The 15,295-nt window shown below is 48.2% G+C and overlaps 1 protein-coding gene across 21 annotated transcripts in view; it reads right to left on the reverse strand.

Moving 5' to 3' along the window:
• Positions 1 to 15,264, reverse strand: part of FAM49B (family with sequence similarity 49 member B) — a 96,739-nt gene extending 81,475 nt beyond the window's left edge. For 16 of the 21 annotated variants that reach the window (XM_046929423.1, XM_015283140.4, XM_046929401.1 and 13 more), the window contains exon 1: positions 15,179 to 15,264. Coding sequence is in view for 2 of the 21 variants with exons in the window: in XM_046929236.1 (XP_046785192.1) it covers positions 12,550 to 12,588 (39 nt within the window). In the remaining 19 variants the exon portion in view is untranslated. Of the gene's footprint in view, positions 1 to 460; positions 555 to 3,345; positions 3,422 to 12,549 lie in introns of all 21 variants that reach the window. The other 5 variants (XM_046929236.1, XM_046929240.1, XM_046929306.1 and 2 more) reach the window with 4 other exon arrangements.
• Positions 15,265 to 15,295: the final 31 nt, after the last annotated feature.

Here is a 15,295-nt window from a genome sequence, read left to right on the forward strand (position 1 = left end):
GAAAACTTTCAGCAGGGAAACTGGTAAATTAATTAAAGCACCTCAGTGAAAGCTTCTGGAGAGTCAGTCCCAGAGAGACCAATTTCAGAATTCAATATACGAATGCAGACTTCTCAATACAAGAGTGCAAGACACTGGTGGGAGCAAGGACAAGCCTAGGTCCCAGGCTGCATCCCCTGCTGTGGGTCACCTTAATGCCTGGTGGCATGGCCGTGGTCTGATGGTGCTCAGCACCTCACAGGGCTGCAGTGCCATTTCTGAGGCTATTCTGCCCTTGTAAGGATCTGGCTGTTTATTCCCATCTGACATGTAGCATTCAGTTTAGCTGATCAAAGCTTGAGACTGGTTTTGTAACATCCACTTGAGCTACTAGAAACTTCATTTATGATCTGAGTGATGTTAAGTACAAGACTGCTGAATAATGAAAGAAAAAAAGACAACAATTGAGTTATTGGCTCACCAACTGTATCTCCCTCTTTAAAATACTGCTATGCTACAGTCATCTGCTGCATCTCATTATACCATGATCTTCGTGCAGTTCCACCATTGTGCTCCTGAAAGCAACAGACATTAAAATAACTGCAGTATGTAAAAAATGCTGAAGAAGCCCCTCGAACACATTTTCCCGTAGACCATACAGTGACCTCAATAAGCAAGGAAGCAGCAATCTTATCAGTGGGAGAATTTCCCAATCCAAAGTAAAGTCTTCGAGAGCGATCATTTTAAGAAGTCTGGGTAGCTCAAATGACAGCAACAGAGTCCATACTGCTCATATAAGCAAAAGTCTCTCTAACTGCAAAGACAAATGTGCTAGCAGAGGAAACAGAAAGCCAGGACTTCTTCCCATACTGTAATCTGTGAGGGACAGACTGGGAGCTGATGCAGGCTGCAGTAAAACAAAGCATTTAGGCATGCACTTCAGTACTTCCTTTGTTGAGCAACAGAAACCCTGCACACCAGACATCTTTTTCTTCCGTTTTCCTGAGCATGAACACGGCACCTAGGGCTAAATCTAGCACCAAATGCAGCTGTGTAATATTCAGTTAGCAAGAAAAGGGAGTAAAGCTGACACCGCACATTTCAATTACTTAAGCATATTCTGAGCTCACTCAATGAATGGAAAGATAATATTCTTTCACGTACAGCAGATAAACTCCTTGCACGGGCTGGGAAATATTCTGCTTACACCAAGCTGGATGCAGTTCTACTCAAGATGTGTGGATTACTGAGTCATAGCTGAGGTACAGTTTGGTACTGATCAGAGCAGAACGAGCAGCTTCCCACCGTGACCACATTGCCTCTACAGGAATGCGTCATAAACCCTTTTTTTAATAGGTAGCCATGTACTCATCGTGCTAAAGGATTCCTGTCTCAGGCAGCAAATGAGCTAGGTAAGTTAAAGAAGCAGAAGTCTTCTCCTGTGAGATACCAGGCTGTACTCAGAAGAGTTTTGACCGTTTTTCTGGCCTTAGATTTCTTGTGCACTACGAAGTGTGAATACTCAGTAGGCTGTCAGTGGTACCAAAATGCACACCATTAAATTTCAGTAACTTCATATGTAAAAAACTAAGTCATGTTGTTGATGTGACCTTTAATTTTTTAATTCCATCTTATTCTCTTCCAAGCAAAGGCAAGTAATAACTGCTTCTCCATGCTACTATTATGTTTCCATTTTTACTATAATCCTAATTATTTAATTTGTTGAACTTTACTTTTAAAGGATGAGAGGAATGGATGTAGGCAAAAATAACATGTCTACGGGTTGCTCAGAGAAGACTGGCAGGGGAACCACATGGGAGCAGATGAACATAAGCCTTAAGTATGCATGATTCCAAGTGGTTTTAATGGGGTCACTTCTGTCCTAAGGCATAGCACACCACAGTTCGGATGACAGATTCTGGCCCTGAGCTCCTCAAAGGTTTTGCCGATGAGTTTAACAAGCTTGGGTTTAGCACAGAGGGGGCTGTGCTCAAACAGGACCTGAGTGTGGCCAGATGGCCAAGAGGGGGATGTGTCCCCACCAGAAGATTGAGTGGTGACCATGAAAGAAGACTGAAAGATTTTTTGGTGGGAAAGGCATCGTGCTCAACTTGGACAAAGGTTTCAGAAGAACAAATGGATGGCTTTAAAAAGGCTGCAAAGGGAGAAAACGTTAGAACATAATGACTGTCACTGAAAAGGAATGGCTGCTGGCTTATTCTGCGATAACCTTTAAGTTATTCAATGCAGGACATTTTAAAACCTTCCCCACCCACCAGAAGTTCAGCTATTCTATCCAATGATTCAGTTTTCCCTTTTCAATATTGTATGTTCTTCTGTTATTGTAGAGAAATAGAGAATATACATATAAATTAGGAAGCTGCAAATGGGCTGGATAGCGTTAAGCCATCTAGCAGCTGGGGACTCTCCTCCTTCAGAGCCTTTATCACAAACACATCTGTGGACCCTGTTCTCTCTGCACTACAGTTCTCCCTGCAACAACACACCGCAGACAGACATCAGATAATTTTGTTAGAATTAATCACTGATCAATGTCTTGGAAAGGCTTTGTTTAATTCTGAGAGGTGCTGAGGGAAAAGCACACACATACACATGCACCCAGAGCTTTAGGATAAATGGTTTAAAAATGTGGTCACACGAGGTTCTCCCCCAGGGAAAAAAATATATATATACAAGTATTTACAAGTCAATAAGGTGTGGGGTTTTTGCTGTTGTTGTTGTTGCTTTCTGTTTACTTTACGTAATCTTTAAAAATGCTTAATGCACTGCTTGGGAGATGCATGTTTCACTTTAATGCAGATTTAACCATTGCAATTCATTAATTGAATTTTATGTTCCCATTAAATGCTGCAATCAATTCAGTCTTGATACTCTAACTCTTTTATCTCTGCTATAGAAAAGCTCTATTAGCTTTACTTGGCTCAAAAACAATACAGTGAACTATCCTCAATTATTCATCATCTGTTTCCCCTTCAATAAAGCTTTTTGGTCCTTTACTACAGTCTGATGATATATTTATTTGGTGTGTAGAGATCGGAGCAATACAGCGCACTCTGTCTCTGGGAAAGGACCCAAAAATAACTATCTACTTGATATCAACCCAAGGGATTTCCTAAGGGAATGCGAGTATCGTTTCAGGGCAGGTCATCAGTGGTGTAGGGAAATTGGACAAATCTGCATCTGGGGAACAGATGCCTCAGGGTTTGTAAATGTGTGAGGGAACCTTTCCCCTCTCGGTCACCAGTTCAGATCCATCGAGCACAGCTCTGACTGGAAGCTATTAAACATCTAATGAACTTCTGGGGCCTCCTAAAGCAGGGAGTGGCATTCCTATCAGACACTTACTTACATCTTGGAGCCGCTCCTACTCAAACTGCAATCTCAATAGAACTACACAGAGACAGGAACTGAATGATCCTTTCTGGAAGAAAACATGGCAGATTGAAGAATGTTTCATCTGCGAAATGCGGAAAGTAGGCTTCATCTGGGCTGGCAGTTCAGCTTTAGATTTACTACCACCCCACCCTGACCTTGAACACCTCCTGAGATGGCATCCACAATTTCTCTGGGCAGCCCATTCCAGTGCCTCACCACCCACTGAATACAGAATTTCTCCCTAACATTTAACTTAAATCTCCCCTCTTTTAGTTTAAAGCCATTCTCCCTTGTCCTGTCATTTACCTGTGTAAAAAGTTGGTCTCCCTCCTGTTAATAAGCTCCCATCAGATGCCGGAAGGCCACAATGAGGTTTCCCCACAGCGTTCTCCAGGTTGAACACCTTGCACTTGGCCTTGTTAAACCTCATTAGGTTTTTGAGAGCCCACTTTTCAAGCCTGACCAGGTCACTCTGGATGGCATTCCTTCCTTCTATTGTGTCAACTACACCACGCAGCTGGGTGTTACCCATAAACATGCTGAGATTGAACTGAATCCCACTATGTCATTGATAAAGATGCTGAAGAGCACTGGTCCCAAGACTGACCCCTGGGGAATGCCACTTGCGACCAGCTGCCACTTGGACACAGAGCCACTGACCACTATTCTCAGGCTGAGACCATCCAACTAATTCTTTATGTACCTAACAGTCCAGCCTTCAAATCCATCTCTCATCAACTTAGAGACAAGGATGTGGTGTGAGACCATGTCAAACGCCTTGCACAAGTCCAGGTAGACAACTTCATTTGCCATTCCTTTCTCCAGTGATGCCATCACACCTTCACAGAAGGCCACCAGATTGGTCAGGCACAATCTGCCCTTGCTGAAGCTATGCTGGTTGCATCAGATCAGCTCCTCATCTCCCATGTGCCTTAACATATCTTCCACGAGGATCTGCTCCACCACCTCAGGCACAGATGTAAGCCTCATCAGCCTGCAGCTCTCCAGGCCTTCTTTTCTCCCTTTCTTGAATATGGGAATGATGTTTCCCTTCTCCCAGTTACCAGAGAATTTGCCTGACAGCCATGACTATTTCTCAGAACCTTTCCTCACAAACCCCATCAGAAGGGCTCAGAAGACTTGCAAACCCACACTTGCAGCATCTCAGATCTCAGGGAAGATAACAAAGTAAAGAAGAATCTGATTTCATGCTCGGAGGGCTGTTCTGGGAGGCCTGGGACTCCAGAACTGTCACACACTGATGCAGGTCTCCCTGCACAGAGAGAAGACAAATGCTGAGCATTACAACCACAAACCACAGCTGTTGATGGGAATTGGCAAGAGACCAGGGAATTCTGGGAAGCATAGATGGCCTACAGCAGAAGACAGGGAACTGAGTAAGGCTCTCTGACACCGAAGCTCTTTTATTCAGCTCCTGGTGCTTTTCCATCCTGGCATTTGTTTTCTGTGATAGTGCATGGGATGGACATCAAGGTGCAACTTTATGGTGTTATTGTATGTTAGGTTATGTTGGCACTTACTCACATAAACATGCCTTAGTGCAGGCTCAGGTCCACTATGCCCCCGGGTTCAAATAATTTGCAGCCAAACTTTCTACCTTAGCTGGCTGATAGCTCATTGCAGTTTCATTTGAGGAGGAGAGGACTCAAGCTTGCCAGCTGTCCTCCTCCCTTCTTCTAACACAAGCCAGAGCTTTGCTGAGGAGCACAGATTAGCTGTGGTGAAGCCCTGTGGGCCATCAGCACAGATACAAGCAAAAGAACACGACTAGGCTCACAGCTCTGTGGTCCAGTATAGGAACTGGAAAAGCTGGAACTGGGTAGTGTGGCTGCTGCTCAGCTACAAAACCTCAGACATGCCCTGATGCTCCGGTTTCTTCACGCCTTTTTGAGTGGAAACTCTTCAGGGCTCACTCTGCACTTCTATGGCATGCAATTAAACTGTGCTCAGATTCATGCAGTGGCTTCTGAGTAGTGCAGTAATATAAACTGCAAAGAGAATGCAAGTTCCAATGGCCAAAAAAGCAGAAAAATATGAGAAAAGACAAGGTTTTCTGTGATGCTCACCCTCTTTTGTTACCCGTATGTGCACATCTAGCTATTACAGTCCATTACAATCAACTATCTTGCACTCGGTGGCAGGTGAAATGTCATACCTCAGGGTAAATTTTCACTGCAGCAGGCAGAGAATTTGTCCTTTAAACACCCTTAGTATTAATGGGAAATTGATCCAGCAATTTAAACTCCAAGAGATACAAACGTCTCTTGTGGGACCATTTTCAGAAGTGTTGACATTTTGATTCACAAAATGAGACATTTTTAAAAACAAATGCAAATTCATTTCATTCAGGATTTGAGGTCAGCTGGGTGCTGGAAGAGGAGTGTGTGAGGAATGCTTAGTACATTCATCAAATCTCTTTTAATGTCTGTATACTCAGGGGTTTAAAGCGACATCAGAGAAAGCAAGAACAATTTCTGAAGTTCTCTGTATTTACTGGTACATCTTCAGATGAGGCTGGAACCTAAATTCACCTATTTTACTTGCAGTAGTGATGTTTAGGGCAAAAGAAAACTTTGAGATAAAGGATCAAGTTCCAGTGACCTCTAAAAATACCTCTTTTGCATGCTTTTATCTCCAAAGAGCCCTGATCCTGCTGAGCAACACCTGGGGGATTTGGCAGTGTTTTGCTGATGTCAGTGCAATCCACTCCAGGACTGGAGCCCAAAAAGAACAGTGCATAAACCAAAACAAAGTGCACTAAAGGGGGGCAGCTCATCTGGGTCCCAGGCAGGGCTCTGGTCACTCTTCCAGCATAGCCATTATTCAGCACACCGTGCAAAAGACAATAGAAACAGATGTTTAGGACAGGTCCAAAACTAACTTGCACAGAGTGAGTTCCTAGTGGCTCAAAACATAACTTCACCTTCTGAAGCTTAAGCATCGGTTTGGGCTCCATCCTGTTGAAGACGGGTGGACAGCTTAGGAGACCTGGCCAACTGGCTGAACCAATTACCAGCACCTTGCTTTGACCAGCATGTGGATTGAACTGGCACAGCTGCACAGCAAGTTAGATGGGAGCAGAACACAGGGCTTGTTTTCCAGCACACATGGGAGAGAAAAGGCTACAATCTTGCCCATGAGGAACCAGCGGAGGAGAATAAGCGCTCTGTAAGTTCCCCTCCGAGGTCCCTTTCCCCAAAGGTGGTTGCAATTCTGGGAGCCGCTGCTCAGAGGAAGTTGCACAAATTCAGGCTCTAACTGAGAATGATACTTTCCTCACAGACACACAAACAGCAGCACCCAGCACAGTCAAGAGGAAGTGGAAAAGCCCCAAACCCTATGCAATATGCAAATGACCTTATTCAGCTCTATGAAAAAAAAAAAAAAAAAAAACTGCCCAGGAACAACCCCAAACCTGCGCAGTGGTGCGTAACTGATGGCCCATCATCTTCTCGGTGGTTTTGTATTAGATGTCCAAGGGACAAGCCATGGGCTTCCTGCACTGCAGCACACTGCTGGCGTGGGCAGAGGTACAAAGCTGAGAGAATCAGGCCTTTCCCACAGGACATGACATGCTCACTTGAGCACAGTATTTTCCTCCAGGAGCCTGACCCCTTCTCTTGCTGCCTCAGACTGGCTGTTGTGCTCTGCAGGAGAAGCATTTGCTGGTCCTGCATCAGCTGTACCATCTCCTGAGAGCACTCTGCAGAAGCACGACAACACACCTGAGCAGCTTTCCCAAGCTGAACGTCGCTAAGAGTACACATACTGACCAATTGCTTCTCACATCAAGTGATTTATTCCAAATAAAACAAAACCAAACAGCTCGCAGCTCTGCATTCCAGCTTCCCACTGCCCCCTGGCACAGTTCAGCCACCAAGACCCGTCTGTATTTCATATCGCACAGAACCTCAACAAGCTAAAATTTAACTTTTTTTTTTTTTTTTTGTATGCATGGCAACTCCAAGTCCTAAACATAATCACACCTTAAAGGCATTTAGAGGCACTCTGATTCCTGTAACATCCAGGGATACAGCTGGTAGCAGCAGACCTAGTACAAACTTTGCAGCTTGGAGCCATTCCTAAACTAAAGAATATCCTTTCAAAGCAGGAAAGAAACTTGGTCCCAGCTCTTAGAGATCTGAGTGGCTTCTTCATTCACAGGGAATTTGACCAATGTTCCCATCTGACAGGCTGATGTAGGCCACTGCCAGAGGATCACTGCAACACTCTGGGCGCACTAAAAAGAGAACACTGACACATACAGTAAATAGGTTATAATGCCTCAACGTAAGCAGGATGCCAAATGAAACTACTGATGCATAGCAGATCATATTTGGTCATTCAGTCAGTACTTCAGAGGGAGTTTGCCACCTTAGCTTTCAAAGGCAGGAGCACTTGCCCTATTCAGTTTGGTGATGGGCAAAACAGGAAGTCATAGAATCAAATGGCTTAGGTTGGAAAGGACCTTAAAGATCACCTAAGTCCAGCCTCCTGCTGTGGGCTGGTCACCATCCACCAGCTCAGGCTGCCCATGGCCCCATCCAACCTGGCCTTGAATCCTCCAAGGATGGGGCATCCACAGCTGCTCTGAGCAGCCTGCAACAGTGCCTCAGCACCTCTGAGTAAAGAATTCCTTCCTAACATCTAATCTAAATCTCATCGTTTTACTATACAACCGTTCACAGGATTTGGGTGCTGCTATTTGTTTTCACTCCTCTAACGTTCTCTGATTTGTTCAAACCTGCCATCACGAAAACCCAAATCCATCATCCTGTGACTCTGGCAGGGCACAGGGCTGTAGGAGGACACAGGCCTAGGGCAGCCTGCAACACAAGGAATGGTGGGTGCCACTTTGGGCTGGTCCCTCAGCACTGCCCAGGCCCATCACAAGCCTCCATCACTGCCAGAGGTGGAGCAGGCTGAGGGACACGCAATACAGCCCTGCCCGCTCCTGCAGCCCACGTTTTCTTAGGGGCAGCAGGGTGACAGAGCAGGAGCAGGCCTTGCATGTAGGACTGTCGGTGGCTGAACCGCCTTGAGCTGTTCCCTGAGGCAGCTCTTTGGTTTAACTGCTCTGGAACAACGCCAGCGCTTTGAGTAAACTTTTCAAAGCTGCAGTAAGGCATTGTTTAATTTTGATTTCCAAGTGACCTCCAATTCACTGGGAGGGAAGGCAGAACATCCACTCCCAGGAGTTTCATCTCCTGGCCAGGGCTCTCACTGCCTGCTCGCAGCTCTGTGTTCCAGCTTCCCACTGCCCCCCGGCACAGATCAGTCACTGAGCCCTGTCTGTATTTCGGATTAATACAGTTGCAGACTAACTGCAGCTCTCCTGGCTCTGAGTTTCAAAATCTCCCTGCCTCAAGCACATACACAACCCCCCCCAAACACTCAAACGCACACACAGAGCAAGATGTCACTTCTAGTAGAAGCACCAAGCGACTTCACCACCCCTTCGCCACTACAGCTCCCTCCCCAGCAATTCAAGAACCCTTTTTTCTTATCATCTTCCCCTCCACTGGGAAGCTTCCACTCTTTCCTACCAGTCAATAGAATTGCCCCCTAACTCGTGCAAATAAAACTGTTCACATGGCTCATGCGGCAAGTGAAAATGATGGCAGGATGTAAAGTGAAAAGAGAACCTGCCAGGAACCAAGCAGACCGAGAGTTATTCTTGTAACGTGAATTATTTCAGCAATGGGTTTACACTGCAGCCCCATTAATAGCAACGCAGTTACAGTGGTGGAAAGTGAACCACATCTGCGGAAATGAAACAAGAGCGAGCCTGTGGGGGACACTTCTCTCGCCCAGGAAACGGGAGGTGGAACCAGGCCCCGTATGGGCTCTGGCAATGAGTGACCCCGGTGTGGTGCATCCATTCGTGGCACTCAGGCAAATAAATCGGAGTGGCAAAAACACCAACCACTGCTGACACTTCGCTTTGGCACAGTGTTAGCAGCTTTTGTGTAGCTCTCCATTAACTACTGGCAGAGCTCTGCAGAGGAGAGAGGCTGCAAGGACACAAGCAGGATAAGGCAAAGCAAGTGCAAGCTGCAAACCTCTGCCTGCCCTCCTCAGCAGTCAGCTGAATATTAATTCTTAGCTTATTTGCATAGCCACAGATAGGCCTGTTCCTTCTAATTTTAGCCTTTGCCTAATTTAAACCTACAGGCATGCAATTTTCATGGGGTTTTCTTCTCTTTTTGATGGATTGTAAACTGCCATATGCACCCTACATAGTTGAGAAATTGGTCTTGTCCAAGGAGAGGTGGGAAACTTTTGTTAGAAATAGGGAAATGGAAAAAAAATTAGCCATTAAAACATGCTATTAAGCTGCAATGTGCTGAGCTGAGGAAGGGAGTGAGGCCACCAGCCTGGCCACACTCTGCTAGGTGCCTGGGGCTGGCACATGCACTCCCACACTCTACACGCAAGCCAGCCTACTGCCCTGCCTTCAACAGCAGCATGCACACACACATGATGTGAACTCATACACTGCCATCCTTCCTCTGAAAAAGGCATCTTACGCCTCCTCTCCCTGCTGCTCACCTTCCCACAGTTGCAGCATGGTTGAGGCTGGCAGGGACCTTTGGGTCCATCTGGCTGACCCCCTGCTCAAGCAGGGACATGCAGAGCAGGGTGCTCAGGACCACATCCAGGCAGCTTTTGGAGATCTCCAAGGAGAAGACCCCACTGCCTCTGGGCAATCTGTGCCAGGGCTCTGTCACCTGCACAGCATGGAAATGTTCCCCAGTGCTCCAATGGAACCTGCTGTGTTCCAGTTTGTGCCCACTGCCTCTTGTCCTGGCACTACTGACAAGAACCTGTCTCTGACTTCTTTGTACCCTCCTTTCAAATATCTATAGACATTGATGAGATACCGCTGAGCCTCCTCTTCTCCAGGCTGAACAGTCCCAGCTTTCTGAGCCTCTCCTCACAGAAGAGACGTTCCAGTCCTTTGACCATCCTGGTGGCCCAACATTGGACTCTCTTTAGTACATCCAGGTCTTTTGCCTGTACTGGAGGTGCCAGCACTGGACACAGCACTCTGCTCAGCAGAGGGGAAAGGATCCCCCGGACACGTGCACGTATCTGCTCCCTGCCTCTGCTCCTCCACTCACCCATAGATCCATTTCCGCTCTCCTGGAGAAGTGAGCGGATGGCAAAGTGCTGAGCCCACCTGAAGAGGCAGCGATCCTGCACATAAAGGGTATGTGAAACACTGCTAAGTGCAAAATGCTTGGGAGAGGAAGCACGTGGGTGGAGGGAAAAGCCTGGACTGAACAAAAATCAACAAATAATACACTGAAACATGAGCACTGAGTGCCCAGCATGGGTGAAAGGGCACAGAATATACAAGATACTATGCAAATACGTGTAGTCTATGCAGACATATGTCTAACGTATGCTAGGAACCAGGAGGCTCTCCAAGCCCCAATGGAATGATGCCATCTCACTGAGCACAGACACAAATTTTAGCTGTTATTAATAGACTGCCCCTGCACGTTTTAATTTAGTTCTTTCAAGTAAAGAACTTTAAAGATAATATTTTTAAAAAAGGGAACTGTTATTTCTAGAACAATCAAACAGGAAGCCCAGCTCTGCTGTCAGTTATTGATAGAGCAGTAGTTCCTCAGTTAAGATTTCTCCCAGACAGATGGAGCAGTGTTCAGACCTGGGGACACCATTTCCAGCATATCAGCCTATTCCTCGTGCGTTCCCAACCTGTAAAACCTTCCTTCCTTGTCCCTGAGGAAGCAGGTCGTCAGTGCTACAGTTTCAGCAACGTGCAGAATCACAAAATATAATCATAGAATCATTAAGTTTGGAAAAGAATGTTGAGATCATCCAGTCCAACCACCAACCCATCCCCACTGTGCCCACTAAACCATCCCTCAGTGCCACATCTCCACATTTCTTGAACACCTCCAGGGACAGTGACTCCACCACCTCCCTGGGCAGCCTGTGCCAACGCCTGAATTTTCTTTCAGAGATTTTCTTTTTCCTAATATCCAATCTGAATGCCATTTAAGGCCATTACCTCTCGTCCTTTTGCTGTTACCTAGGAGTCTCTTCCTTCTAGCAATACTCACAAGAAATGCAATGAAGGAAAAGCAAAACATTACAGAAAATGGACTAATTTTTCTAGCCAACCATAAATAACTAAATTAGTAAATCAATGAAAACACACCAGAGAAGGTATTTTTTCTTTTCCTTGGAGGATAACAAACTGGACTAAAAGGGACAGCCAAACCCAGGACCAGCCCAATCTCTGAGATCAGCCCATGAAAGCTGAGCAGTAAGTCCCACAAGTCACACTTCTAACTAACCACCCACCAAGCCAGCTGCTTGCGTGCCACAGCTGAACAGAAGGGACAACCACCAGGTAAACAGCAATTATGGCACGCACACAAAACTGTCCAGCTCTGGTTGAAGCTCATACCTTATAGCTTCCTCATACCTCAAAGCAGACCAGACCAGGGATCGCTTGCACGAGGGGTTGTTCCCCACACAGGAAGACTATCTGCACCACTTTCATTTTAAAAGGGTAACAAAAGTGAGCTGAGCATTGTCTGTGTGTTAACCCTAAAATTTGGGAGTGGAGGATTTCAGACATACACGCTCGACCCGGCACTGCTGCCTCCAAGGCTGCTATGCAGAGAGCTCTTGGAAAGCAGTGTCTGCTCCACGGGTTACAGTGATTGCTCCTGACAGGTTCTTCATGGTATCACAACAAATTAGGTCACAGATTAGATTTTCATAGTGCAGATTACATCTACTGCCTCTGATTTTTTCTTAAATAGAGCTGTAGCCGAGAGGTTTGTGCTCAGGACTGGCAACAGGGCCCCCCCGGTTCAGGCTGAGACAAAGACTGTCCTACTGACACTCATAAAACTCCTCCTTCACTGCTGCAGTTGGGAGGTTTGATAGTCTTCCTTTCTACCCAGCAGGCCTTTGAGAAAACAAGAGTTTGCTCACTGGATACCCTGGGGTAGATCTTACAGCATTTCTGCAAAGCAGATATGAAAAGCAGCGTTTCTGTGTTTTGTTTTGTTTTTTAATGCATTTTTTTGATGATGGAAAAACATCTGTACCACATAAAAAAATGCTGGGAATGGAAATTAAAGCTATCTGCTACATTTAACCCACCTCATTCCACAAGGTCACGCATACACTCCCTCTGAGCATCTCCAGCAGAAAGAAAGAAAATTAAGGAAATAAATTCACGTGTCCTCTATTGAAAATCCCAAACATATACATGAATAAATAAATAGACTCAGAGTGAAAGAGTTTTCAAAAGTGCACCCTGTGTGGATGATGAAACAGCTCAGGAAGCAAAAGAAAACCCATGCTACATCCAGACCCACACAGCGCAATGGTTCTGAAGAGCTGGGCAACTGCAGGCACTGTGCAGTGTGCTCGCTACCATCACAAAGCACAGCCTGGCTGCAGGTGGGAAATCCCTGCTCCAACAGCTGCACTGCAGACGCCTGGACTGCTCCAAGGCCACCTTTGCACCCCCAGCCAGGCTCCTGCAGAATCACTGAATCATTTGAGTTGGAAGGGACCCTTAAAGGCCATCTGGTTTAACTCCCCTGCACTGAACGGGGATACATACAGCTAGAGCAGGTGCTCAGTGCCCCATCCAGCCTGACCCTGAACATCTCCAGGCATGGGGCAATGGGGCATCTGCCACCTCTCTGGGCAACCTGTTTCAGTGCTTCACTACCCTTATTATACAGAACTTCTTCCTTATGTTCAATCTAAATGACCCATCTTTAAGTGTGAAGCCATTCCCCCTTGTCCTATCAGAACAGACCCTGCTAAAGAATCTGTCCTCTTCTTTCTTATAGCCCCTCTTAAGACACTGGAAGGAGCGAGGCTGCACAGTGGTCAGAAGCTTGGTTCAGCTCCAGGTGGAACTGCAGCTCTGCATGCCTGCAGTGATGCAGCTGATAAGCGAGTTCACAGCCACGGTAAGCACTAAAGGAAAACCTAAACCAGATGATCAGAAAGATAGGTCTCAGCTGGAGCTAGCCTCGGGGACAGGCACTGTAGGAATGACCTTCAGCTTACAAGAGCAGCACCACGATGGGATTGCACTCCTAAATACCCTTTGCTTGGGTGGACAGGAGACCCTCTGGAGCACACATGCAGCCTCAGCCAATTTGTGCCTGCAGAGCAGCCCGGCTGCGTGCTGACCGAGCACTGTTTGCAGCAGATGGAAAAGAGCTCCCTTCCTGCTCTGGGTGAACCAAGAGCACCCGATCCTCTCCAGCACAGGTTTGGACAGGCAGCGCTCGGTCCCTTTGCCAGGTGCCAATGCTGCAGTCCGAATCCCACAGCCGCCCCTCTGAAGTGATCTTACCCCTCACTTCAGCAAAACTTCTTCACAGGAAATAAGCTTGTGCTTTCAAAATTCTCATGTTCTTCCCCAACAAGCACAGGAAGTGTCTCAGCTGAACAGCGGCCTTTATTCTTGTGAGCACCGCTCAGCCTCTGACACCTCTGAGTAAAAGCAACAGTAAAGAGCAGCCATGGCCTGCACACCCCAAGGGCTACGCGGAGGCCCTCAGCATATCACCTCCTCATGCTGCTGCGACATTTAGAGCCCCAGGAGGAAGCTTAATTATTTTTTCTCCTCAAGCACCACCGTGTACGTTACTGAAAATCATGGTACTGCCTGCTGAACAACCCGGACTATCGATCTCAGTTCAGGAAGCAATGCCCCACACAGCTCCTCTGCACCCAGCAGCACCAGGCTCTGGGCCCAGCACCCTCCCTGTTCCACTCGGTAACGCGGATTCGGGCCAAGCACTGAACCAAAGACAGTACTGCACTTCCCATGGAACCCCACATCTCTTCAGAGCGCCGCTCGGTTTGGGGTTCGGGTGAAAAGGCAGCGTCTTTCCCGCTGTAACCACACGCCTAAGGAAGCACCTCCTCAGCCGCACCCCTCGCCCGTTTCTGGGGTCGTCTACGTGAAAGAAAGATTCGCTCATCGGAAATTTCTAAGTAACGGGAGGGTGCTGCAGCTCGGTGCCCTGCAGCCGGTTAGCGCCACGGGCTGGGGGCTGCTTTGTGCCGCTTCCTCTCGATTTCACCACGAACCCTTTTGAAACGCCACCATTTCCTACGAGCGGGGGCGGTTTTCACACAGCTCCGCTCCCGCCGCGCGCCGGACCGGGGGGCGCCGCTTTCGCGCCGCGGAACCCCTCAGCTCCGCTCTGCTCCGCTCCGGCCGCGCTCGCTGCGCGCTGGGCGACAGGTGCGACATTTGCACGAACGACGGCGACTGCGAAACCCGCAGCCCGGCCCCTGCTCTGCAGAAGGGCATAACCAAACCCAACGCATCGGCAGCCAAACGAGGCCACGGCCGCCGCTCTGAACCCAGCCGGCATCCATCGCAGGTGCAGGATGGGACACCGAGCCGTGGCCTCCTCCCAGGACCGCGCACCGCGGCTCAGTGCCGCTCTGCCACAGCACACGCTTGGCTTCCGAGCGCCCGGGAGCGGCGGGGCTGCCGGGCCGGAGTTTGTCCCTTTTGATCAGCCCCGCGATTTGCCCCTCACGCACACGAACCCCTCGGCACGGCCTCGCGGCTACCCGGCACGCAATGAAACGGAGGACTCGGCGCCCCGGGGCCCCACGACTCCCGGGGAGCGGCGGACCGCGCGCACAGCCCCGCGGCACTGCGCCCAACGCACGGCGCGGCCACCGCCCCGTCCCTCAGAGCCCCCCCGGGGGCCGCTCCCCTCAGCCCGCAGCCGGTGCCTACCTGGAGCGGGGCAGCCCAGCTCGCAGCCCGGCCTTCCGCCTCGGCTGCCGGCGTCACTGCCACAGGTTGGCTGCCGGCGGCGGGCTGCGAGAGCCGTGCCGCATCGCTATAAAAGGA

The sequence above is a fragment of the Gallus gallus genome, chromosome 2 (assembly GCF_016699485.2).
Source record: "Gallus gallus isolate bGalGal1 chromosome 2, bGalGal1.mat.broiler.GRCg7b, whole genome shotgun sequence".
In the NCBI taxonomy this organism is placed as follows: domain Eukaryota; kingdom Metazoa; phylum Chordata; class Aves; order Galliformes; family Phasianidae; genus Gallus; species Gallus gallus.